The 27,307-nt window shown below is 42.0% G+C and overlaps 1 protein-coding gene across 1 annotated transcript in view; it reads right to left on the reverse strand.

Moving 5' to 3' along the window:
* Positions 1 to 534: 534 nt before the first annotated feature.
* The window catches only part of psat1 (phosphoserine aminotransferase 1), a 38,177-nt gene continuing 11,404 nt past the window's right edge, over positions 535 to 27,307 (reverse strand). The window contains exons 2-9 of the mRNA XM_060906793.1: positions 8,389 to 8,449; positions 8,229 to 8,298; positions 4,287 to 4,492; positions 3,475 to 3,647; positions 3,201 to 3,370; positions 2,298 to 2,426; positions 1,333 to 1,470; positions 535 to 1,156 (exon numbers count right to left, since the gene is read on the reverse strand). Of these exons, the coding sequence (XP_060762776.1) occupies positions 1,036 to 1,156; positions 1,333 to 1,470; positions 2,298 to 2,426; positions 3,201 to 3,370; positions 3,475 to 3,647; positions 4,287 to 4,492; positions 8,229 to 8,298; positions 8,389 to 8,449 (1,068 nt within the window). The 3' untranslated portion in view covers positions 535 to 1,035. The remainder of the gene's footprint in view (positions 1,157 to 1,332; positions 1,471 to 2,297; positions 2,427 to 3,200; positions 3,371 to 3,474; positions 3,648 to 4,286; positions 4,493 to 8,228; positions 8,299 to 8,388; positions 8,450 to 27,307) is intronic.

A 27,307-nucleotide genomic window follows, 5' to 3' on the forward strand; every position in this document is an offset into this window, starting at 1 on the left:
ATAAAACAAAAGCACGTTGAAATACAGTCTGAAATAATCAGTGCTATTTGTACAGTAATTGTAATGTTGTTCCACTCCTGTTTTTGTCAGAAATCAGTTTGCACTGATTATACGAATGCCTATTGTTTTGCTCAACATTAGACAACAGTTAATTCTGGTCCACTAATTTGGACGTGTGATGTTCAAAGACATTTAGTATAAACAGCACATTTCACTGCATAAACCGTTCATTACACCAAACTACGAGCTGTCAGTCAGTCGCATGGCCTCACAATGCTCTACCTAACTGTAACTTTTTTTGGGAACTAGATTCATCGGAGCAAAAATAAAACATTTGGTCATACGGTCTGAAGTGTCAGTTACTCAATATTAAGTCTTTGCTTATAGAACTGTTGCATAAATGTAAGACTCACAATCATGCAGTTGTACTGAATATCATGAATACTAAAAGCGCAAGAGCATGATTGAGAGGGCAATTGGTTTTATGCAATAGATCTATGGATGTTCAGCACTCTGGTTCATGGAAGACTTAAATAATGATTACTGAGATTTATTTTTAAAAGTCAATTAGTAAACAGTTAATGAAATGATCCACAGTCATTTGAATTCCCAAAATCATGTTCCATATGCTTACATATGTAGAGACTGTACTGTATCTTCTAGTCCTTGTTTATCTGCTCAAAACCTACAGGTCAAGGTTCATACAAGAATGTCAAGTTACATTTTAATTAATTAAAAAAAAAAAAAAAAAAAAAAAAAAAAAACCCACTTATTAGCATACTAGGCAAAACAGCATGACAAGATACAGTGCTTCTGGCCAGAGGAGTGGGATTCAAAAACCTATTCAAGTTTTAATTTAAGACACAAAATGTGTTTAATCCCATTATATTAGAAAACAGCCATTCCATAGCTGCATGAATACCCCTAGATAAAGACAGACAATGCTAGCCAGAACAGAAATGGATCTCTTTCCATTATCACATTACTACAAAAACACATTAGTGATTAAGGCTACTCAGGAATAAAACTTGTAGGCTAATGATCCATTTTATTAGGCTGATGCTTATTTAGAAAGTCTTTCATGTAGGCAGCGAGAGCTTGAGCATCTTCCACAGACACTGCATTGTACAGAGAAGCTCGTATTCCACCAACCGTTCTGTCAAAAGAAGACACACAGAAATAAAAGCTGCACCAGAGACTGTTTGTGACCTGATCATTTCGATGATTATGCTTAATTTGATAAAAACTAGATCTGATTTAATCCAAAATGAATAAATGTAAAGTGGAATTTAACCTGCGGTCCATAGTACATTTGTGCATGATGTACACTACCTGTGACCTTTCAATGACATCATTCCAAGTTTGGAAGCGCCTTCCAGAAACACTTTTTCCAGGGCTTCGTCTCCCTCGCTGGTTCCAATGCGGAACGGAATGTTCATGTGACTCCGGCATTTCACATCAATTAAGCATCTGAGGAACAAGTAGATTGTTCAGAGCCTATTTGATACTTGGTCCTAGTCAGCGAGTCATTTGGTAAATTTAAGAACTTAAACTTGTAATAAATTACTAATTAGCACATTTTATGACAAATTAGTAATAAGACTGAATTTTATACAGAGTCATCTTTAAATTTGAATCAAATTATTAAAAAATAGGCTTCTGATTTTTCACCGTTTCAGAAAGTTTTACCTTTAGAAGTATTTTTAGTGAAAATTGAAACCGAAAACACCAAATATAACGAAGTGCACACCTCCGCCAAGCATGCATCATCAAAAATCACCTGAATCAAGGATAATACTAAAAGTTGTACATCAAATATGTTCACTACTTTTTGTGTTACATTGAGAACAGACACCCCCCCCCCCCAAAAAAAAAAAAAAAAATCCTGGATCCACATACATATCTGGATTTGCATCAAAATCTAAATCAATTGTTTCTTGGCCCATGGCACCTCTCCTCAAAATTTCATCAAAATGCATTCACTAGAAAATCTGTTTTTTGAGTCATGCTGGGAAAAGACAAAACATAACCTCATCCAGCACAGCTGGTGGAGGTCATGATTAGATCCACTGAAGCTGTACCAATGAAATAAAACTCCAAATTCAAGCCTCATAGCAAAACAAGGTGCACTCTGCTCCAGCTTAAACACAGCATCTGCACATGAACGTTTCAAACCTTCGCCCTGAAGCGGTTTCTAGGAGAACCTCAAAATACACCTTTTAAGAGAATATGGACTGTCGCTAAACAAATTTCAAATGACCGTTACAGTTTTAAATTATAATACACGTTTTACTAACGAGTAAAATGCATTGGAGTTGTCAATGATGTCATAGATCAGAGAGGATTTCTGCTTGCTCAGTTTACTCATGGTGTCTGTGCCTCCGTTATTCTTGATCCACTCCAGAACCAGTTTCATAATGTAGATGCTATGAAGTAAAAATAAGAGAAACAAAATAAGTGTGTGGGTTAAAGAAAAAAAAAAAAACCCTGCAGCTATGACTCATGGCAATTTGATTTATGATGAGAATAAATCAGCCCGTTTATAAAATGATGCCTAGAACAGAGACCTTATTTCTCAGAGTAATACTGGGTCTGATTCCGTATGAAGCAACACTAATCAGAAGAAGCATACATATTACAGACCTCAAAAAGCATGACGTTCAGTCAGCATGTGACAAAATGTACAGAAACAGTTAGTCTAATTACATTGTAGGATGTTATGGAAGTCATGGGAAGCTAATTAACTGAGGAAACCCAAATATTACTGTAATAGTACATGACAAGAGTTTTTAGGTAAACTAAAATCCTTTTTAAAAAAAAAAAAAAAAAAAAGCGTGCCTCGTTCCCAAAGTACATGAAAGTGGGCACGTTTTCACTGTTCAAAAAAAATCCTTACAAAAGTCCAGTCTGCTTTCAGTTAATATGGGGCTTTATATTTTGATTTCCACATCCTTGACCAGGATAAAAAGCAGCTAATGAAGAAATCAGTGAATGAACATCAGAAGTACTTTGGTTATTGTGGTTCACTTTTACGTCATCTTTAGGATTTCTACATCACTGTAGCTGATGGAAACATTTCGTATGAAATTTTATTATGCTGCCTTTTTGGAAGTGAATTTTGCAATTGTGAAACATTTGAAAATTTATTAAAAAAGACTAAACTCACGCACACCGAAGTTAAACAAGCTCATACATTTTACCTGTAGGTAGGTGGGGTGTTGTGAAGGGAATTATTTGCAGCTTGCACTTTATAATCAAGTACAACAGGACACTCTTTCAAAGCTTTTCCCAACAGGTCCTCCCTTACGATCACAATAGTGACTCCTGCACATCCGACATTCTTCTGTGCGCCTGCAAATATCAGCCCGAACTTGGCACAAGACAAAGCAATACAAATTTAAAACCACTGAAGAGACAAAAATCTGGCAATACAACAGCAAATTTAAAACCCATACAATGGAAATTATATCCCACCTTTGATACATCTACTGGTCTTGATAGGAAATTTGACGACATATCACTGACAAGAATCACGTCCTTGGTGTCAGGAATGAAGTGAAACTCGATGCCATGGACCGTTTCGTTGCAGCAGTAGTAGACATAGGATGCTGAAGGGTTCAGTGACCAGCTGCTGCTGTTTGGGATCCCTAAAGGGAGGAGAAACATTTTCCATTTACAATAATTACCCGTCTTAATCTTAACCTGTGTTTTTATTCAAAATGAGTAAAAAGGTTGAATGGGATGAAAAAAAATAAATAAATGAACAAACCAACCAGGGGTTTCTTGAAAATATCAAGTACACTTCCTGGTGAAAGAATTTCAAAAGACTAGTTTTCACACTTAAGCTGTTGCCAGTCATATAATCTGTAAACTATATTTGAAAGTTCATCTCATTATCTCTAGCCGCTTTATCCTGTTCTACAGGGTCGCAGGCAAGCTGGAGCCTATTCCAGCTGACTACGGGCGAAAGGCGGGGTACACCCTGGACAAGTCGCCAGGTCATCACAGGGCTTATTTGAAAGTTTTTGTATTAAATTAAAAATTAGTGGGAAAAAAAAAAAAATTCTCTCTGTGGATGTTGGCCTGGACATGGTTAAGTGTAATCCATTCACTGTTTAAACAAAAACAGGGCTACATTTATGATGTAATCATGTACAGGAATGAAAAGGTTAAATCTATACACAGTTCACATTTTCCATCGACCATCATTATACTGGTCCGTCTTCACACTGCACCAGTGAGAGTTCAAAAACCCCTGGCCATGCTCTAGTTTTGCCAGAACTCACCAGTGTACCGGTCCACTTTTGGAAGCACCACGTTCACCCTGCCGTATTTCTCTGCCTCTTTGGCAGCCTTTGCAGAAAAGGTTCCAGTTACGATATAATCAGCACATCTGTCCTCCTTCAGACCGATCAGATTCAGAGGTACAGCACTGAACTGGCCTGTACCACCACCTTGCAGAAACAAAACCTTATAGTTTTCAGGTATATTCCTGTATAAAATATAGGAAGAAAAAAAAAAAGTGGGCAATAAGACCCATTTACTGTGAAAAAAGTAACAGGCATTTGCATATTACATTTAAATATTATAACAGCATACACTTCAGAAGTGTTCATGATAACATGGTAGGAATTAAAAATAACGAGGCATTGTTTTTAGGAAAAAAAAAAATTGCCAGGATGTTGTGATGAAGCTTGATGTGAAGTAAAATTATACTTTCCACTCAGAAGATTGAATTATTTTCCCATAACACCACTTTAGAAAGGGCTTTAATGCCACAGCATCTGCTCAAGATTACAATATTCAAGTAAAGACCAAAACACCATGCCTTTTATATACATTTATAGTTACAATTAATGTAACTGCTGTTCCATGGAATATCCATGAAACAAATTTATCATCGCTTACATTAGAATAGCCATCATCAAGTCTTTTCTTCATCAGCTTCCCTTCTCCCTCTCTGAGTTAATAAAACAACCCGTAGCTTGTCATGTCCCCAAATAATACACAAGGGTAAAGTCCCTTGTCCTGAAGACTCCCATAAAAGGAAGCTTACTGTTACAAAGAGCTGACACTGGAGACTCCTTCCATAAAACGTAAAGAAAGACCATTAATGATGGCTTAGCTCACTCCGGCCCCGTCTGGTCCAGAAAGAACAATCTAAAAGTGGGCCACCATGCGCAATAAATATTGCAAGCTACAGTGGTGCTTGAAAGTTTGTGAACCCTTTAGAATTTTCTATATTTCTGCATAAATGACCGAGAACATCATCAGATTTTCACACAAGTCCTAAAAGTAGATAAAGAGAACCCAGTTAAACAAATGAGACAAAAATATTATCCTTGGTCATTTATTTATTGAGGAAAATGATCCAATATTACATATCTGTGAGTGGCAAAAGTATGTGAACCTCTAGGATTAGCAGTGAATTTGAAGGTGAAATTAAAGTCAGGTGTTTCCAGTCAATCAATGGGATGACAATCGGGTGTGAATGGGCACCGTTTTATTTAAAGAACAGGGATCTATCAAAGTCTGATCTTCACAACACATGTTTGTGGAAGTGTATCATTGCACGAACAAAGGAGATTTCTGAGGACCTCAGAAAAACACTGTTGATGCTGATCAGGCTGGAAAAGGTTACAAAGCCATCGCTAAAGAGTTTGGACTCCACCAATCCACAGTCAGACAGATTGTGTACAAATGGAGGAAATTCAAGACTGTTGTTACCCTCCACAGGAGTGGTCGACCAACAAAGATCACTCCAAGAGCAAGGCTTGGAATAGTCAGTGAGGTCACAAAGGACCCCAGGGTAACTTCTAAGCAACTGAAGGCCTCTCTCACATTGGCTAATGTTAATGTTCATGAGTCCACCATCAGGAGAACACTGAACAACAATGGTGTGCATGGCAGGGTTGCAAGGAGAAAGCCACTGCTCTCCAAAAAGAACATTGCTGCTCGTCTGCAGTTTGCTAAAGATCACGTGGACAAGCCAGAAGGCTATTGGAAAAATGTTTTGTGGACGGATGAGACCAAACTAGAAATTTTTGATTTAAATGAGAAGCGTTATGTTTGGAGAAAGGAAAGCACTGCATTCCAGCATAAGAACCTTATCCCATCTATGAAACATGGTGGTGGTAGTATCATGGTTTGGGCTTGTTTTGCTGCATCTAGGCCAGGACGGCTTGCCATCATTGATGGAACAATGAATTCTGAATTATACCAGCGAATTCTAAAGGAAAATGTCAGGATATCTGTCCATGAACTGAATCTCGAGAGAAAGTGGGTCATGCAGCAAGACAATGACCCTAAGCACACAAGTCATTCTACCAAAGAATGGTTAAAGAAGAATAAAGTTAATATTTTGGAATGGCCAAGTCAAAGTCCTGACCTTAATCCAATCGAAATGTTGTGGAAGGACCTGAAGCAAGCAGTTCATGTGAGGAAACCCACCAACATCCCAGAGTTGAAGCTGTTCTGTACGGAGGAACGGGCTAAAATTCCTCCAAGCCGGTGTGCGGGACTGATCAACAGTTACTGGAAACATTTAGTTGCAGTTATTGTTGCACAAGGGGGTCACACCAGATACTGAAAGCAAAGGTTCACATACTTTTGCCACTCACAGATATGTAATATTGGATCATTTTCTTCAATAAATAAATGACCAAGTATAATATTTTTGTCTCATTTGTTTAACTGGGTTCTCTTTATCTACTTTTAGGACTTGTGTGAAAATCTGATTATGTTTTAGGTCATATTTATGCAAAAATATAGAAAATTCTAAAGGGTTCACAAACTTTCAAGCACCACCGTATATAGGAGCTATATCCACCCAAGGAATACTGACCTATTTGCCAGAAATAATCCAAAATGGCAAGGAATTGGCTGAGAAGTGATTTTTGTTGAACTGCTCATTAAGGTTTAATTAGTCCATGATTTAATTAATAATTGTAATTAAGCAAATCTGGGTAGAAATTATATGCCCCCTAGATGCCCCTACCTTCATGCCAGAAAGAATCAAAATTGGTGAAGAACTGAGAGGGAAGCAGCGATTTGTGTGGAAACTACTTGTTAGGGCTTAATTACTCCATATCTTCATTATTAATTGCAATTATGCAAATTTGGGCAGAAGCTATATGTATCCCAGGCAGCCCTACCTTCCTGCTAAAAATAAAATCGGTGAAGAATTGAGAGAGAGAGAAGCAGCGATTTACATGAAATGTGGACAATGCTGGACAACACGATGGCGCGAGCTCATCGCCTGTCGGCCGGATGAGCCAATATGTCGTCTTATTTGGCAGGTAATGATGCATCGTGCAATGACATACTGTAATACAAAATTTGACACTCTGAATCAATGAAATTTAAAAGATTATCAGGCTACGTAATCTTCGTTTTTCCAAGCTGTCATGGCATTGTTTTGACACCAGAAGGTCATACAATAGTGGGAATGCACGCGATTTTACCATAGGTAGAAGTAACACCGCTCTAATGTCACAAAACCACACACAAAAAGTAACAACGATCTAAAAATGAGGAAAATGCTGTTGTGTAAATTTACTGCACAAATAGATTTAACAAGAAATCAGAACTGTCCTTTTACAGACTTCTGAAAGAAAGAAAAGAAGCAAATGGAGGAAGCAGAAATAAGTTTATGAAGAAAAGGCCAATTTTATTAAACTTTGTTTTTAACAAAAGAAAAATTTTAGTTAGTCGGCCATAACATTTTACTCCAACCCTTACAAATGTTGCTAAATAAATTATTGCTGGTTCTTAAGAAAATGAAATGGGCTTTTTATAATTTAACAAAATGAACAAGTTGATAAAGAACAAAATAAATATTGCATTTCTCTGGGAATAAAATTTCTCTAATTTTTTTCTCAAAAATATCGTGGGAAAATTGAATCATAAATCGAGCAACTCGTAAAAGGCCTACTCCTTACAGAAAGCGTCACCAAGTCAACAAGATCAGCTTTTTCTTGTGAAATATGCACGTTAAAAAAAAAAAATCTGGTTATATGAACAGTGGCTTCACCATTACTATAGAAATGATAAAGCATTCGAACAGTCACACAAGTTGCAGCCGACGCTACCATCTGAGCGGTGCTGTTACAAGAAACGAAACACCTGAGTAAATCAGAATTGAGAATTCAACAATGCTGTGGTACAACATGACTTATTGCACATTGTTACTTTCATATGTAAATGGACTGTAGGGTTTAAGGACTCACAGAAGTTCACGAAGTAGAGTTTCAGCAGAGTTGATTATCTTGGAAAAATCTGATGACCTGTGGCTCATTTCTAGGTGAAGATCATTAAATGTTAGCACACATCTCACACACAAACACACACACACACGAAGCAATTTCATTTTATTCCAACACTACATACCAAGGACACTAATCCCAAGACCGTTGTAATCCAGCAGTTCCCTCTGGGCCTGAATCAAAACCTGAAGGAAAGCCAGTGTCATTTTTATTCATTAGTACAATAACTCCTTATAAGTTTAAAAAAAAAAGTTTTCAGACATGACCTCCATTTTCATAAGCCATCCAGCAGCAATACAAGCCTGGACTTTTGTTAGTTTTTTCTTTTTTTAATCAGACATCTAATTTTTTAGGTTTGTTTACCTGACATGTTTCGACGTACGACTGTCGTCTTCCTCAGAGTGTCACCGGATGTTATTGGTGACGCATCTTTTATCAGCTGATGTTTCCGAAGGCGTGATCTTCCTGTCTGGATTGACAGGTCGGTCACGCCTTCTACTGTCAGTTCGTCCCCTGCAAGATGGCACTCCAGGTATGGGAGAGCATGTATGCTCCCTCATCTCGGTTGATGGTCCTCGGACTTCGCTTACGGATCTCTATGGCCTCCCTGATCCAGCGCTGATGTTTATCATCTTCTGTGCGGATGACTCTGGCATTCCCCCAGTCCATAATATGATTTTTCCCTTTTGCAATGATTTGTTATGGCTGACTTATAAATTTTCCTGTTGTGCCTTTTCTTTTATTGTTCGGGTTTGTCTTGTAGCTGTCTCCTTTTCGCACTCTATGTTCATTTTTTCTTGTGTTGAAACTCCTTCCTGTCTCCCCGATGTAAGTTTTATTGCATAATTGGCATGGAATCTCATATATGGTGTTGCATCTGTTGTCCGGATGTATTCTGTCTTTGGGATGAGCCAGGATCTGACGGAGTGTTGTGTGTGGTTTGACAGGTGTGTTAATGTTGTATTTCCTCATTGCTCTTTGAATGCGTTCCGTTATTCCTCTGATGTATGGTAATGTCAGTAGAAGGCGTGACCGACCTGTCAAGCCAGACAGGAAGACCACGCCTTCGGAAACATCAGCTGATAAAAGATGCGTCACCAATAACATCCGGTGACACTCTGAGGAAGACGACAGTCATACGTCGAAACATGTCAGGTAAACAAACCTAAAAAATTAGATGTCTGATGATTTAAAAAAAAAAAAAAAAACAAAAAAAAAAACCCTAACAATATTCAATATAAGACAATGAACGTAATCGAAAGAAGCCTGGACTTTATCTTGTAGTGAATGAGGAGATAAAAGTTCTTCCTGGCTGGAACTGAAAGTTTTGTTTAGTTAATTACTATTGAACTCTCTATTAATCTTACACAAGCTGACTTGGTCATCCAATAGCCAAATGGGAAGATATACTGACAGGCAGAGGTGGACAGTAACAAAGTACATTTACTTGAGTACACAGAGTTATTTTTTTTTTGGAAACTTCTGACTAACTTCACTACGTTTGAAAGGCAAATATACTTTTTCACTCCACATTTCTATCAAGGTCCTCGTTACTATGAAGCAGCTTTGAAAGTGGACAGTTTTTTTTTGTCTTTTCTAAAACACGATTGTTTTTTTTTCGCAGGTGACACAGAGACAGCCCATCAGTAAATCACTAGGGTCACCTCACATCCATAGACTGTATAAAATCAAGTTCAATGATTTCTCAGCAGCATTATTTGAACACGATCAGTTGACGGCAGAATGGAAGGAGGTGGTTCTTCTGGGGAATGCATGCACCCATGACCCAGGTTTCAGTTTTCTGAAAGGATTAAAGATTCGTTTGAAATGTTTTCTTTGTTTGCCTAAAATGAACCACATCATTGAACGTGCAGAAGCATATTGAGGTATATAAACATTTTATTCCAAGAGAAAGCTTGCAACGCAGCTGTGTGTGCTTTTAGAGCTAGCAATAATGTTTCAATAGCTATGCAGTCTGGTTAGTCAAAGGACTTTCTATGAATTTGCCCACCAAGTTGCCGCAGCCTTGTCCACGGCTAATGTTAACACATAGCTAGTTAGCAGGTAAAAACGGAGTCATGCCAACATGAATAACGTTAACTTATCTGAAGTCCTTTCAGAAATGTGTTTTAGCATAATCTTGCCAAATAAACAATGTAGAAATCTCTCTTTTCTAGTAGCATTAGCTACCCAATATGATTCCAAGTTTGAAAAGAGTTTGCTAGCATGTCAGGTGGAGTTTCACTGATTAGCTAGCTTAACGTTAAGCCACCATGACGACACATGCATTCATTTTGTGAATTCACATTTCTGTCTTTGGTAACAGCATTAGGTATTGTAAGCATTGTGGCAATAATACAACGATGCGTTGACAGAAAACGTACTTTGAATACTTAAGTATTTTAAGCAAGTACTTCAACTTCAGTAAAAAATTGACTGTACAATTTTCACTTGTATCGGAGTAACATTTGACCAGTGGGATCTGTACTTTGACTCAAGTAATGACTCAAGTAATGAAGTTGGGTACGTTGTCCACCTCTGCTGACAGGGCAACAGTTATGTCAGAGGTGGGGCGAGAGGAGCGCATGGCTCAGCGTGTCATGCAAGCAAGCGAATGATGGCTGGAATTACAGAAGTGTGTTTATTTACAAAACAAGCAGCCAAACCATTCAAAAACAGGGTCATGAAACGGGCAACAGTCACTCAAGGCACAAACAGAATGGTGGAGGCAAAGAAAAACAACACGAGTCCAAATATACAAAATAATCAAAAAGGCAATACACAGGTACAAGGCTTGGTAATGTGAGACACTAGGTATAGCACATATACTTGAAGTCTGTGTGTTCAGAGAGTCACAAGTGCATGTTGGGATTGCGCTCCAATCTGGAAAAGGCACAGAATAATTAGTCCTAATGGTATTTGGCACACACAGTGCTAACGGGTGTGGACATAACAGGTTTTTTTTGAAGACTCTGACTCAGTCAGTGCGTTTACATGCACATAGAGAAAATCGAATTTCTGCCGTTGCTCGACTGAAATCGAAGCTCTAAATGGCATGTAAACACCTTAGCTCGGCTGAAATTGAACCAAACTTGATTTCTCACAATCGAGCTACACGATCTAGATTATGCGATTGTAGCCGAGCTACTTAGTGCATGTAAACCCTATCAAGCTACGGAGTCGAGCCGCTTACTTCAGCGCTGCCCCTTCCGGAAGTGACGAGTGACGAGACCAAAAGCGGGAAAAACAACAGCCTCGGTCGGCATGACAACGGCATGAATCTTTTCTTTTTGTGGCATTGCTTGCACTGTTAAAATTTAGCTCACTTACTGTATCACCAAATACATCTGTACAGCTGTTGCATAGCTGTGAATTGTGTACATAAACAAGTCATTGTATGTGTGTGTGTGTGTGTGTGTGTGTGTGTCCAACATCTGAAGAATGTCAATAAAAACAAAACAATTGAACTTCTTGTGTGTTTATTAAGACATAAGTTAAATTGTAAGCAAAAAAAAAATTTTGTAAGCAAAAAATGGACTTTAGAAAAATATTATTGTGCAAAACAAGTTGTCTTACAAAACAGTGGTCTGCGCCGGACAGTTTGTAGCCATACAGTCTGTTAGAGCAAGCCTAACATGGAACTACCAGTGTTGCCAGATTGGGGGGTTTTAAGTGCATTTTGGCGGATCTGACCATGTTTTGGGCTGGAATACGTCAGCAGTATCTGGCAACACTATAGCTCTTCATGACGACAACCGGAAGTGTACCAACACGATGGGGCGTGTAGCGCCATGTGTGGCTCGGGTGCACAATAGCCCGATTTCACTTGGGCATGTAGGATTGGATATCTCTGGCACCCCTGCTGGGACCCTTTGCTCGATTACCGACAGTAGCTCGATTTGGATGTGCATGTAAACGTACTGAGTGTCATTAAAAGCAGGGGACACAAAGTTTGTTACATGCAAAAGCTGAGCAGTGTGGATGGCACTTAGCCAGCATCCTTTGCTCAAGAGACTCAAATGATCCTAATGAGGGCAAGTGGAATATTTTTTCCACGTTAGTAATCAAGTTCTGAACATTAAAAAAAAAAAAAAGTCACTATTTAGAAACAAATTTAGTGATCACCAGTTATTACCTACTGGTTTAATTTCACAAAATTTCAGTTAAAAAAAAAAAAAAAATTCAATTGAAAGCCTTTTGCTTGAGACTAAGCCCAGTGCAAAATGCTCCATTTTTATATACAATACAGGATAAACTTTAACATGATTAATTATAAAATAATTCTTTAAAACCCCCACCACCAAAAAAAAAGTTTTAGGTTTCACAATTTCTATAATAAAATGTATGTTATTTCTCACAAGTCTGTTTCGATGCCTGTCTGCATATGAAGGACTGGTGGCCAGTAGGACACAGGAATGAACAGGTCAGCAGACTGCACAAGGCCCACACTCGGGGAAGCTGCACTGAATCTTTACAACCATTGCCAGCCTCTTTCATTTACAAATGATTCAGTCGTTGAATAAGTCCCAAAGTTGAATGAAGTGTTAAGGGACCATTCAGTATTTGAGAAACAGTCTTGGAGTTGTGTGAGTGCATTGTTGGGCCACGTTGTGATGGTTTTAATGCAGGGCTTAGCTGTCCTCCTAAGGCTACATCCACACGACAATGAGATTTTTTTAGCGGGTTTAAAAAAAAAAAAAAAAAAAAAACCCCTATCGCGTCCACATGGGCAATGGATCAGTAAAATATCAGGTACATATGGCAACGCAACGCTTGCTGAAAACGATGCAATACACATGCCACACCTCTACGTGTGCTGTAAGACGGTCCCATCGGAGACACCAGAACAATAGAAGTAGGACGCATGCGCATAAACCCCTTCTTCTACCCGGCGTGAAGCACTCACAGGAACAAACACAACAAGATGGCTGCAACTACGCGAGGAAAAACCGAGACTCTTGTCTGCTAAACTTAGCAGCGACTGCAGCACTGAAACTACTACTACTCTGGGGTCCGCCATTGTTGCTGTTGTTACGAATGATGCACGCGAGAGTGCTGCTTGTTCTAGTCATGTGGTTGTGACGTCATCATAAACAAATCCGTTCTACTCACCCAGACGACTTTGCAATGGCGTCGTTGCCAGATTTTTCCACTCTAGAAACCGTTCTCAAAAAATACCGTTTTGGGGCACCCAAAACGCCGGTGCCGTGTGGACGCCAGGCTGAAACGATAAATTTTAATCGGATTCACCTGAATCCGTTGCCGTGTGGACAGGGCCTAAGAGAGGTGTAAGCAGGGAGGAGGAGCAGAGAGAGATGATCTGAGAGGCCCAGATGGGGGAGAACCACTGTCCTGTACGCATGCTTTAAGTTGCAATAAACATGGTCAAGAATATGGTTTCCCCTGGTAGCACAATTCACATAGAGTGAATTTAGGGAGTACTGACTTTAAGCTCGCCTGATTAAAGTCCCCTGCAATCACATGGACCCCCTCAGGGTGCCGTTTCTGCTGCTTGCTGATAAGCTGGTGAAGGTGGGCAAGTCCAGCACTAGCATTAGCATCAGGGGCGATGCAAACAGCAGTCAGAATGACAACACTTATCTCTCTCGGCAGGTAAAAGGGCCTGCACAACACTGACAGAGACTCCAGATCCCGGGAGCAGTGACAGTCAATAATACGGCTCTGTGTACACCAGTTATTATTTCACATACACACTTAGACCTAGGGCTGCTCGATATTGGAAAAAATCAATCACGATTTTTTCAGTAAATATCGATATCGCGATTTTTAAAACGATATTTATACACCTTTTTTTAAAGCCCTGATCATCAACACCTGAGGCACCGGGCCACATTTTTATAGTACAGGCCTCATAGGCTACCTGTCAAACCTTCCCGTTGTACCCTGAAACGCCTTTTACTTAAACTATTTACTGTGCAAGCGCGTGCTTTGCATAGGTCCTATCGCCTGCACCATAGACGTCGCCAGACCCATTTTAGGGTAGCTCCAGCCACCCTATCTTATGGCAAAGCCACCCTATATTTTTTGCCCTTTTTTAAATTATTTATATTTTTATTTTTTTCCCCAAAAAAAACAAAGGCAGTAAAGCACTGAACATGAGCCATCAAGAACGCAAGTTAATCCGAACAACAGTTTCTGCTTGCTTATTTATTGTTTAATGCAATATTATTAATATCGTTATGATTCCTCCTCATTGGCTCTGTGTCAAGCGTCACGTCGAGTGGTAGGCTAGTAGGACTTAAAAAACTACGCGGGCATTCTGCAGCAGGCGCGGTGCGGGCTTCCATTGAGTTGGGTTTGCAGAGAGTCAGAATTCTATGCTTTCATTTGCAGACACACATGGTGAGATTGTAATTTGATGTCAGTAGTTTGCATTTGCTTAACTTTACCTAGGCTATATTGAGTCTTCTGTAGAATGTTTACATGATGATTTGTGAAGCACTTGCCCTCTTCAGTTTGCGCAGGAATGCATGACACCTACCATTGTTTTTTTCACATTTTTGTAGTTTAGCTGGTGAAGTTGCTTCAGCAAGCAATTAAATGATGAAAGCAATTTTAAAATAGAATAGAAATGGTGGGAAGTGTGTCCCCAAGGTGTGATGCTCTTGAAATAATGAATTGATTGACAGCCTTAGTAGGTGCTCTGAAAAATGTTCGGCGCGCGCTGCGCGCGCACAATACCTTTTCTCCTCTGGGTGCTAAGCTACCCCTGTCTCTCAAACCTAGTGACGTCCCTGGCCTGCACAAGGCTCACGTTCTCCTCACTCAACATTTCCGATCACAGAGGATGGAGCCAGCGCTGGTATTACCAGTGATTACTGCGTAACGTCCACACTGGCTCGTAGCCAGCCAAGGATAAAATCTCTCTCTCACACACACACACACACTACAACGTAAGCTTGTGTGTTGTTAAGACACCAACATTAAACACGCACACACACGGACTGGCCATTGGGAGTAGCGGGAGTTTGTGGGCCGGCGGAGAAAAAAAAAAAAAAAAAACCCAGTTGCGCGCTGGCCTTTAATATGATAAGCAATGTTAACAGTTTCTTTAACAGTTAACATTGCTTATCATATTAAAGGCCAGCGCGCAACTGTTTTGTTTTTTTCTCCGCCGGCCCACACTGAACCACCGGGAAAACTCCCGCTACTCCCGATGGCCAGTCCGTGTGTGAACACGCACAATATAGAGACAAGTCCTTAAGAATTAACATACATGAAAATAGCTCAGCGGCATGTAAACATTCCCTGAAAGTGTAGGTGGCACTGCGGCTAGATGCTACGTGAAATGGCACAAGGCAAACACCATGCTTCGCTCAGTCAACAGGCAAAATCCACGAACCCAGTAGTCCTCCTACTACTGTGGGTTAGTGTTCTGTGGCCAAAAACACCCCATGCACAGTCATTCCAAAACATCCCCACTAGTTGCAGGTTATGTCTCAAATACAGATATGCGTTGTGGATTAAGCGATCTATTTTCAAGCATCAGGCTTCTCTTCCTTCATCTTCCAAATGTGGACTCCGCTATCTTTTTGGCATGTCAGCATTGAAATACCATTTGCAGAGATATTTCACTCAAAGTAAAAGCAACACATGATTAGGGCTACATGATTAGCAGGGGGACACCGTTTTAAGCGCACGGAATTTTAAAAACAATGTAATTACATCTGAGTCCGTCTACATCGCGCAATAAACCCGTCCTTAGCAGAACCTACTTCAAAGCATGATGCTAGCTGCAGATGCACAAGTCAAAATCAAATGAACCCAAGTAAACATGCCGCGGCGGGCAACATTAATAACCAAATTGCCTTACCTTAAAACGCTGCCTTGACCACAGGACGACTCGCAGTTATTCCACTTAAATCCACACGGTTTAACACATCTAACACAGCTAGCAAGCTGGATATGTGCTAATATTGTTGTGCTTGTTTTCTTCCGTAGATGCCATTTTTACATTACCCAGTCCCACATCCAAAAATATGACGTAAATATGTTAATTGTATTATTATAACTATTAGCAAGCAAATCAAACAACATATTAACAAATCAATATATCAAATCACCCGACACGTATGAAAACAGAAGAATTGATTTTTTACTGTTGCGGAGATATCGCGGGAGTAGAATGGATGACGTATGCAAGGCTACGGTGTGCCTTAGGGGACAGAAGGGTTCGTTTTACCTTACTGTCACGTCAATGTTATTGTTGTTTTATTGCCATTGTAGAAATATTGTGCACGTCCCTTTCGACAAATGACAAAAAATCGTTTCATATCGATATTATGAATTTTGATATCGTTTGACACCAATATCGATATCGCGATAAAAATACGATATATTGCACAGCTCTACTTAGACCCCCCTCCTCTGCTCTTACCGGTGTCACTGGATCTGTCCTGTCTGTGTAGCGTCCTGCTGGCTAGCTCAACGGCAGTGTCCGGGATGGAAGAGTTGAGCCATGTCTCTGTAAAGATCATGGCATTTATATTCCGTAAGGTGTTATTAGCGGCTAGAAGAAGCTCCAGTTCACCGATCTTGTGGGTGATGGACCTGGCGTTTGAGAGAAAGAGGCTGGGAATTGGTGGTTTGTGCGGGTCTTTCCGTAGCCTAGCACGGATGCCCGCCCTGCAGCCCCCTCTCTCTCCGGCATCTGCGTTGCTTTTCCAGGAGGGTAACCCACGGGGAGCCTGGAACTCCAGCGATAGTGGTAGGGATACTGTGAGTCCGCTGGAATGACGTCGTTATTGCCCTACTATGGGCAACTCCGAAGTCTATCAATTCCTGCTGACTATAGTGCTGCATTGACCGATATAGGTCGATTCGTAACAGCCAAAAACACACAAACAAGTACCAACTAGGAGAGCGAAGAGCCACTGCATTCACGCGCGCCGCCATCTTGAGTACCGAGTTGGAGTAGCAGCATAATTTCGTTGTACTTGACGTATAATGACAAAAGGCATTGAATTGAAGCGAAGTGGTGTTGGTCCCTGGTGTGCAGAAAGTCGTGTCTTTCATTTAGTTCCTGCTGACAGGATTTGCAATTTCAGACCACAAAATTGAAATGTGCAAAGCAGAACATTTAATTTCCAGAGATTTTTATGCAAGTTTTGTTTCTCTCTCTTTTTTTTTTAAATAACTTGCATACCTAACATATGGTGTACTTGAAGTTGTGCGTGTCCCAAATCAGCAGAATGTTCAGCCATAACTGATGTGAATCCATCCAGTCTTCGAGTCACTGAGTTCAAGGATTCGCCTTTACACGGCTCAAGCTGTCTGCCTTAAGGCCTCTGCATGCTCTTGCAACAAGGCTTTCGCAGATAGCTTTTCGCAGACAGTTGTAATTTATCGTTGAGCGGGGAGTAATAGGCGTGCGCGATGTTATTCACCGCCACAACGCAAGGGGGCGCGAAGTCGCTAGGAGTAGTTGGTGGGTGTGGTTAGTGGAGTGTTTATCCTCCGGTTACTTATAATGACTAGAACTGGAGTCGTATAGATGTACGTACTTCCTCACTTCCTCGATCAACCGCTCTTCGTGCTGCTCCATCTTCGCTCGTGTTTTTAAAAATGGCGGTCGTGAAAACAAACCAAACCAGGAAAGTAAGGAAGCGGAAGTGCGTGTACAGCAGATGTAGAGTGGACCAATCAGAGCCCTCGTCTGCGAGGCTTCTGCGGTGGTCACAATTTTTGGGAAGTGCGCGCAGAGCGTCTGCGAAGGTGGGGGGGGGCTACGCAGACACTGTCTGCAATGCTATCTGCGAGGACTGGGTTGTCAGCATAAATTGGCCTTTAAAGAGCAGCATTAACAGATGGATGAATGGACTAAAATGACAAGTCACAGAAGTATAAAAAGGTCATCTATGCTCTGAGCAACATTTGGGTTTAATCAACTGTAATATGGACTCCATTCTTCTTCACAGGTCTGTTGTAACTTCAAACATCAGACAGCCTTTAAATCAGGGTTTCATCCTGAGAGTTGTAGCATCACTTGTCCGAATTATTTTCTGTCAGTTGTGTCAAGTTATCGTACGTTTCTCTTTTTTTCACAGAAAGATAGTTTGCATATTTATTTTACCATTCACTCAGATACACTCACTGGCCACTTTAATAGGAACTTGTTCTTTATTTTAACATTCCTGTTCTTGGCTGGCAGGACTGGAACCCAAGGTGGTGTTCTGCTGTTACATGCAGAGATGCTTTTCTGCTCAACATGGTTGTAAAGAGTTGCTATATCCTTCCTAGCAGCTCAAGCCAATCTGTTTTTTTGCACCATTCTGCATAACCTCTAGAGACTGTTGTGAGAGAAAACCTCAGGAGATTAGCAGTTTCTGAAATACTTGAACCAGTTCATCTGGCTCAAACCAACACCCATGCCACATAGTGCAGCAGATAACTGAATATTTTAGGAGAATATTTCAAAATGGTGATACAAGCACCAAAATTGGCTCAAATATTCCACAGGCATGACTCTTTTGAAAAATCCCAAGGGCCACTCAAAATTCAAGATGGCTGCCAGTTTTCAAGATGGCCACCATTTCTGGTATGATTAAAATTACATTTTGCAATAGAATTGCACAGATTTGTTCGATTTGAATGATTCTATGCAGAAACCAAATTTGGACCTCTAGAAACACTCAAGTTTCCTTCAACTAGATTTCATATATTGTCACCATAATCTACTAACTGACAGCTCCAACACGCATGCATGAATCTGCTCTACTTTTGGGGTGTAGAAGCATAGTAGTAGAGGTAGTACTTTTGCTTCACAAGTCGGCCACATCCCCTGGATGGACTCCTAGCACTAGTCCTCACTACTGACCCAACTCACACCTATGGCTCCAAGAAGTTGTTCGTGCACAGCAACGGCCACACTCCAGTACCCAGTGTTGGCTCATAGGCAAAACTAGGTGAGGGTAGCACACAGAGCGTGTGTGATGGATTATGTTAGACTCCAAAACCTTATGTGCATGAAGTCAGCTTGTCCATGACTAGTAGATGTAGACCTCACAAGAAAGATGAGAACTGGAAAATGGATGCAACCACCAAGAGGAGTCAGAGAACCAAAACAGAGTGGATGTCAAGGCACAACCAGGGCACACTGGTGACATCACTGCTGTGAAACTCAGCATGGGGTTCAGTGTCCACTAACTAATAATTGCTCACCACAGTAGTTGTAGTGTCCCAAATGCTATCTAAATAGGCCCCACATATAACTAGTACAGCGGTTTTCAAAGTGGGGGCCTCAGAAATTTGGAGGAACGATAAATTCCAAAAAAAAAATATACTTTTTAAAAATTATTAAAAATTGTAATTAGTTTAATTATTATAAAATATAATTATTAATAATAAATCATATTGAAACGTTGTTTGATATTGTTTGTTGTCTCTCTGATTGCCTGTGACGTTGCAGTTTGCGCCATTTATCAAGCTGCTTTGCTCCTCAAGCTAGCGTATTGCTAGCGCAAAATGGACAGGTTTTTGAAGAAGAGACAGAAGGAACAAACCAACAGCCCTGCTGTGGAGGACACTGCTGTGAAAAAAACTAAGTCCTGGCCAACTAAAATCCGAAAATATGAGGCAGCATACATCAAGTATGGCTTTACAGCCATACAGAAAAATGGCCATGATTGCCCAAAATGCATCCTCTGTCTGGAGACCCAGGGCTCGAAATTAACTTTTTCTTTGTGTCCCCCAGTGGTCCCGAATTCTGTGTTGTATTGTCCCGAATGGAAGCAATAGTGTCCCCATTTTTTTCCTCTCTGAAATAACCAGTGGTTAATATTATCATATGAAGTTACTATTATATTTGTAACTATGCGATTTTGAACCCTTTATATCATTTTTACAATAAGTCACAAAACACAAGTGACATGTCCTATACATCATCTACTTCAAAATTACAGTTATTGCATTTTCAGTTTATTAAACTTTGGCGATCTCACTGTATGAATAGATACCTGTTTATTTAAAGGGGCCAACTAGCTCATTCAGAAAATGTTTCAACTCACTACATCTGCAGTACACTTTAGTTGAAAATAAGACCCCTTTTATGTTCATTTCATCTACTTATACCTTGAATATCTGTTGGCATTTATAAGCCCAACTTATCATTTTCACCATTACCGTTATCCATTTTTATGTAATATACCTGTTGCCCCATTCAGAGATGTTTTGAAAGCCATCAGCCATACCATCAATAGATGCAATGCCCTTGAGCAAGGCACCGACCCCAACATTGCTACAGGGACTGTAACACTGTAAAAACCCGTAAAGTCACTTTGGATAAAAGTGTCATATCATACAAGTGCAAACAAAGCAATGTAATCCAAGTTTTTTTTTTACTGTAACCTTTAGTCACAGAAATCATTTACATTATTTACAGTGCTTAATTTCATTTTCTTTGACCTAGATAAATTTCCCATTCATTTCTATGGAATTATTTGAAAAACTACACACATTTTCAAACATCCGCTGCTCTGGCATGCTTTCACCTAGAGACATGATTCAAACTTTAAAACGTAGAGAAACTTCTCCTCTGTGGATCTGGCATTCAACTTTTTGCTAGGTTCTATACTTTTGGCTCAGACCCAGCTCAAACACCATGTGGGTTCCTGGAGAAATTCCGGCTTTATAATGGGTGTTTATTGCGTTACACACCAATGGAGCTCGTTAAGTTAGAGTGTAGAGAGCTTAGAAAAATAGCTCAAACTTTCTCATTTAAACTGTGTTTTCAGCCCCAATTTTCACTCTACACACAATTTTCTCAAAAGTAGTAGTCACACTTGTCCTGATTCACACAATGTGTCTACCTACACGATAGGACTTGCAGTTTTTGAATGAGAAGCCTGAAAGTGAGGAGAGGACAGGCGTGCAGCCCCATAGACTGCCATTATAAACGTGGCTGCGCTTTGACTGTTAAATCAGAAAAGCCACTCGTTTTTAACTCGCTCTAGTGTCCTCAATTTTTACACTACAGACAAAAAAAGTACATCAGTGTGTTCAGGAGACCCTTGCGGCACTCAATGTGAAATAAGTTTGTGAATATCTCCTTCCGTTTTCGTGTAAACCCCCGTTGTTTGGAGGGAGCGCTCTGACGGAAAGCTGCCCTTTTTGTGTGCCCCTCCCCCACCCGCACGCTGAGCAGAGAGAGACAGAAATACAGTCCAGCTCAGCTCCGGCAACTGTGACTGCTACGCGCACTGCATCACTCTCACGATTTCCCCCGGGGGAATTGTCGTCTCTAGATCTATTTTTTTTCCATTGTCCCGGGATTGTCCCAGATATGATAATTTTGTGTCCCGATGACATTTTTTATGGCCCCCGGGACATCGGGACACCGTTAGTTTCGAGCGCTGTGGAGACCCTGTCAAACGAGTGCTTAAAACCTTCAAAACTTCAGCGTCACTTGGTACAAAAACATCCAACAGATACCGAAAAAAACAGTAGATTTCTTCAGACGCAAAGAGCATTTGGTCAGGCAATCTGCTGCATTCACCCAGCAAGCTACTGTCCCCGAGCGGGCCCTGAAGGCATCATTTTTAGCCTTGTACCACATTGCCCATGCTAAAAAACCTCACTCAATTGGAGAAGATTTGATTTTACCAGCCACCAAAAGACATTGTCCGAGAATTGTTTGGTGAAGATGCCGCAAAAAAACAAAACAAACAACAAAAAAAAGCTGTCCCTCTCTCTGAGAACACCGTGAGCCGACGGATTGGTGACATGGCTCAAGACGCATCTGCTCAGCTGTTGGAGCAGGTGAGAGCCAGCGAATACTTCGCACTTCAGCTGGATGAGAGCACAGATTTATCCAATGAGGCCCAACTGCTTGTGTACATCAGATTTATTTCATTTATTAATTTCCTTCTGCTTAACTCTGACAAGACTGAAGTACTTGTACTAGGACCACATACAGCTAGAAGTTAGTTTTCTGATTACACAGTAACTCTGGATGGCCTTTGTGTTTCTTCACGTGCAGCAGTAAAAGACCTCAGAGTGATTATTGACCCCAGTCTTTCATTCGAAACTCACATTGATAACATCACCCGGATAGCTTTCTTTCTTCTCAGAAATATTGCAAAGATAAGAAATTTAATGTCATTGCATGATGCAGAAAAACTAGTCCATGCTTTCGTTACCTCCAGGTTGGATTATTGTAATGCCTTACTGTCTGGATGTTCCAATAAGTGCATAAACAAGCTCCAGTTAGTTCAAAATGCCGCAGCAAGAGTCCTTACTAGAACTAGAAAATATGACCACATCACGCCTGTCTTATCCACACTGCATTGGCTCCCAATCAAATTTTGTATTGATTATAAAATACTACTATTGACCTTTAAAGCACTAAATGGTCTCGCACCACAGTACCTGAGTGAACTTCTGCTCCTCTATGACCCGCCACGCCTACTTGGATCAAAAGGTGCAGGCTATCTGCTGGTACCTCGTATAGTGAAGGCTACATCAGGGGGCAGAGCCTTTTCTTACAAAGCCCCACTGTTATGGAACAGCCTTCCAAGTAATGTTCGGGAATCAGACACACTCTCAGCATTTAAGTCTAGGCTGAAAACATATCTGTTTAGTCAAGCCTTTTGTTAATGGTGTTTATGAGGTAAAGGAGTAGATCTGGAGGGTCCTCAGACAGTGTTTTGGTAAACTGGGATGTATGGATGCTGTCAGTCCCCACTCGCTTGCTCACTCGAGTTTGTTGACGGTGTAGTGGCTGGCTGCTTTATGTCCCGGGGCTCCCTCATGCCTGTGTTACCTTCTGGCTCTCTCCTTTTAGTTATGCTGTCATAGTTAGTTGCCGGAGTCCCTGCTTGCAGAGGCGATTCTAGGGTCTGGTGGGGCCCCAAGCAGAAATCCCCCCTCCATCCCACCCAGGGCATGCATGGCACACCGTGCGGTCTGTTGGAGAGCCAACTTAAGTTAACTAACTTTGCTGTCAAATTAAACCAGGCAGTGACTGTAATACAGTCATTAAAATCAACAAAAGAAAAGTATGGCCATGCTAACGTGAGTGAAACTAGACTAGCACCATTATATAGCACTACATCATTCATTATTATTTCGACTGACTTACCACTGTCTTGCTTTCTTCTCTCCTCTTCCTCTTTTTTCTTTTTACATTCCCGGGTGGATAGCTCCTCTTCATTTTCTTCTTGACGTCGTAATTAGAAGAATAGCTGGTTTATGTACGACAGGCACAATTTTCTATTTGCAGGTTAATACGCGCAATGACTTTTCAAAACGCAAAGTCAAATCTCGACTCTCTTTCGCCACCTAGTGGATCAGGGGCCCCAAGCAGCTGCCTGCCTTGACTGGTGACAAGATGCGCCTCTGCCTGCTTGTACTCGGTGCAATATGTATACTGTTCCTACTTATTCAGGTGACATTGGGCATACCCAACAACCTGTGTTTTCTTTCCCTCCCCCCCCCACCCCAAATCTGTCCCTCTGAGTTACATGGAGTCAACAGGAAATCTTTTGGTGGAGAGGGTGGAGACCTTGACTGGCTATCGTAGCCTGCAGGGAATCGGCCGTCAGACATTCTGTCGCATGTCCCAGACCCGGTGAAATGTAACTGAACTGTCTTGGCCAGCCCTAAGGGTCCCATCTGCATCTCATCATTGCTGAGGAGTGTGCTCCCATCACCCAATCAAGCATCCAGCCAGAGCAGGTCATGATATTTTTTACCATATTAACATGCCATTGTTGTGTGTTACGCCTGATGTAAAGACTCTCGTCTCTGCGAGCCTACCACACAGATTTAATACTTGTCATTTTTAGGGCATACCTAACAACGTGTTTTCTTTCTCTCGCACTCCCCCCCCAATCTGTCCCTCTGAGTTACATGTTGATCCTGGGATTGAGATGCTGGCCTCTTCTGCCCCTCGGACCTGCTTGATCCATCCTGGTGCCCTGTGTCTGGTCGGAGTTTTATCGCACCGCTCCTGTGAAGGACGGCCCCATGAGGACAGTTAAGGGTTATACCTGTTAAAACTGTTAATATTATAGTCAGGCTGTCTGTTGCCCAAATGAGGATGGGTTCCCTTTTGAGTCTGGTTCCTCTCAAGGTTTCTTCCTCATGTCGTCTGAGGGAGTTTTTCCTTGCCACCGTCGCCACAGGCTTGCTCATTGGGGATAGATTAGGGATAAAATTAGCTCATGTTTTAAGTCGTTCAAATTCTGTAAAGCTGCTTTGCGACAATGTTTATTGTTAAAAGCGCTATACAAATAAACTTGATTTGATTTGACAGGAAAGATTTGTCCCAACAGCCAGCCGCTGTGTCCGGGGATCAGGTCGTCAAGGCCCCTGCCTTCGACTGCCACCCAATCCACACTGCACCAAACCCCTACTGCTACCTCTGTGGGTGGTGAACCCACAGGAGGTCGGGCCCACGTCACCTCTTCGGGCTGAGCCCGGCCGGGCCCCATGGGCAAAGGCCCGGCCACCAAGCGCTCGCATACGAGCCCCAACCCCGGGCCTGGCTCCAGGGTGGGGCCCCGGCTGCGTCCTACCGGGCGACGTCACGGTCCTGGATTTTTCCTCCATAGGGGTTTTTTGGTGAACTGCTCTTGGTCTGGCCTGTCACCTAGGACCTGTCTGCCTTGGGAAACCCTAACAGGGGCATAATGCCCCCGACAACATAGCTCCTAGGATCATTCAAGCACACAAACCCCTCCACCACAATAAGGTGGCAGTTCTAGGAGGTTGCCTCGGATCCAGGAGGAACACCTCGGATCCAGGAGGAACCCTCGGATCCAGGAGGAACAATGCGGTTTTCGTCCTGGTCGCGGAACACTGGACCAGCTCTATACCCTTCATAGGGTGCTCGAGGGTTCATGGGAGTTTGCCCAACCAGTCCACATGTGCTTTGTGGATCTGGAGAAGGCATTCGACCGTGTCCCCCGTGGTATTCTGTGGGGGGTGCTTCGGGAGTATGGGGTTCGGGGCTCTTTGCTAAGGGCTGTCCGGTCCCTGTACGAACGGAGCAGGAGTCTGGTTCGCATTGCCGGCAGTAAGTCAGACCTGTTCCCAGTGCATGTTGGACTCCGGCAGGGCTGCCCTTTGTCACCGGTTCTGTTCATAATTTTTATGGACAGAATTTCTAGGCGCAGCCAGGGGCCGGAAGGAATCCTGTTTGGGAACCACAGGATTTCATCTCTGCTTTTTGCGGATGATGTTGTCCTGTTGGCTTCTTCAAACCAGGACCTTCAGCATGCACTGGGGCGGTTTGCAGTCGAGTGTGAAGCGGCTGGGATGAGAATCAGCACCTCCAAGTCCGAGGCCATGGTTCTCGACCGGAAAAGGGTGGCTTGCCCTCTCCAGGTTGGTGGAGAAGTCCTGCCTCAAGTGGAGGAGTTTAAGTATCTCGGGATCTTGTTCACGAGTGAGGGAAGGATGGAGCGTGAGATCGACAGGCGGATCGGTGCAGCCTCCGCAGTGATGCGGTCGCTTTACCGGTCCGTCGTGGTGAAGGAGCTGAGCCAAAAGGCGAAGCTCTCAATTTACCGGTCGATCTACGTTCCGACTCTCACCTATGGTCATGAGCTTTGGGTAATGACAGAAAGAACAAGATCGCGGATACAAGCGGCTGAAATGAGTTTCCTTCGCAGGGTGGCTGGGCGCTCCCTTAGAGATAGGGTGAGAAGCACAGTCACTCGGGAGGAGCTCGGAGTAGAGCCGCTGCTCCTTCACATCGAGAGGAACCAGCTGAGGTGGCTCGGGCATCTTTTTCGGATGCCTCCTGGACGCCTCCCTGGGGAGGTGTTCCAGGCATGTCCCCCCGGGAGGAGGCCCCGGGGAAGACCCAGGACACGCTGGAGGGACTATGTCTCTCGGCTGGCCTGGGAACGCCTCGGTGTTCTTCCCGAGGAGCTGGCCGAGGTGTCTGGGGAAAGGGAAGTTTGGGCTTCCATGCTTAGACTGCTGCCTCCGCGACCCGGTCCTGGATAAGCGGAAGAAGACGAGACGAGACGAGGAAAGATTTGTGGAGGAAATACTATTTTGTAAAGCACTTGAAAGAAGAACTACTGGGAAAGACATTTTTCAAGTTTTGGACGATTACATAGAGTCTAACGGATTGGACTGGACCCGTTGTGTGGGGGTGTGTTCGGATGGAGCCGCGGCAATGACCGGGAAGATCAGTGGAGTGACCGCTCTCATTAAGCAGAAGGCCCCGCATGTAGTGGCCACACACTGCATGCTCCATTGCGAGGCACTGGTCGCAAAAAGGATGGATAACGAGTTAAATCAGGTACTACAGGAGGTTATACAGTTTATTGTTCAGTGTGAAAATATTTGTGTTGAAAACATGTTAGTTAATAATATTCTTATGCTAAACAAATGTAACAATTATTGAATAAAAGTAAGCGAAAACATTCTAAAAGTTGATGTTGCTTTACATATTTTGTAGCATTGTCTGTGGGTTTGCAAAGGGGGTCCCCGGCCAGAAGCTAAATGCTGTTTGGGGGGCCTTGGCATGGAAAAAGTTTGGGAACCCCTGAACTAGTATATTAGTTAGAGAGCCACACCTGAATAGACAGGACGTGCCAGTGCAGGACAGCCGAGCCAAGGGTAACAGGGCTTCAGCTGCCTGGATGGTGTACAGATCGCATGGGACTTAAATGGCACTGGATGAATGATCGGGCTAGGTGTAGGCCATTTGCATGTCCAAACCTCATCATACTGTGTTAAAGGTGGTAAAAGGATAATCCCTTGGCCTTTCAACACCGACAGTCCAACAAAATGGCAAGTTTAGATCCAGTGCAATCTAAATGGAAAACAAAGTGCAGCAAATGTTGCCTTTGCCAAGAAGAGAAGAATGAAGATCTCAAATCACCACCAACACATTATCCACGTGAATGGAATTCTATGGTAAAATATACAATTTTGTACCAAAAGGGCAGCCATTTTGGAATTTTGATTGGCCCGTGGGATTTTTAACATATGGCCCCTGAAGGATGTCTGTACAAATTTTGGTGCTTGTATCACCATTTGAAATATTTTCTCACTTACTTGCTCCA

Source organism: Neoarius graeffei, chromosome 24 (genome assembly GCF_027579695.1).
Source record: "Neoarius graeffei isolate fNeoGra1 chromosome 24, fNeoGra1.pri, whole genome shotgun sequence".
Lineage (NCBI taxonomy): Eukaryota > Metazoa > Chordata > Actinopteri > Siluriformes > Ariidae > Neoarius > Neoarius graeffei.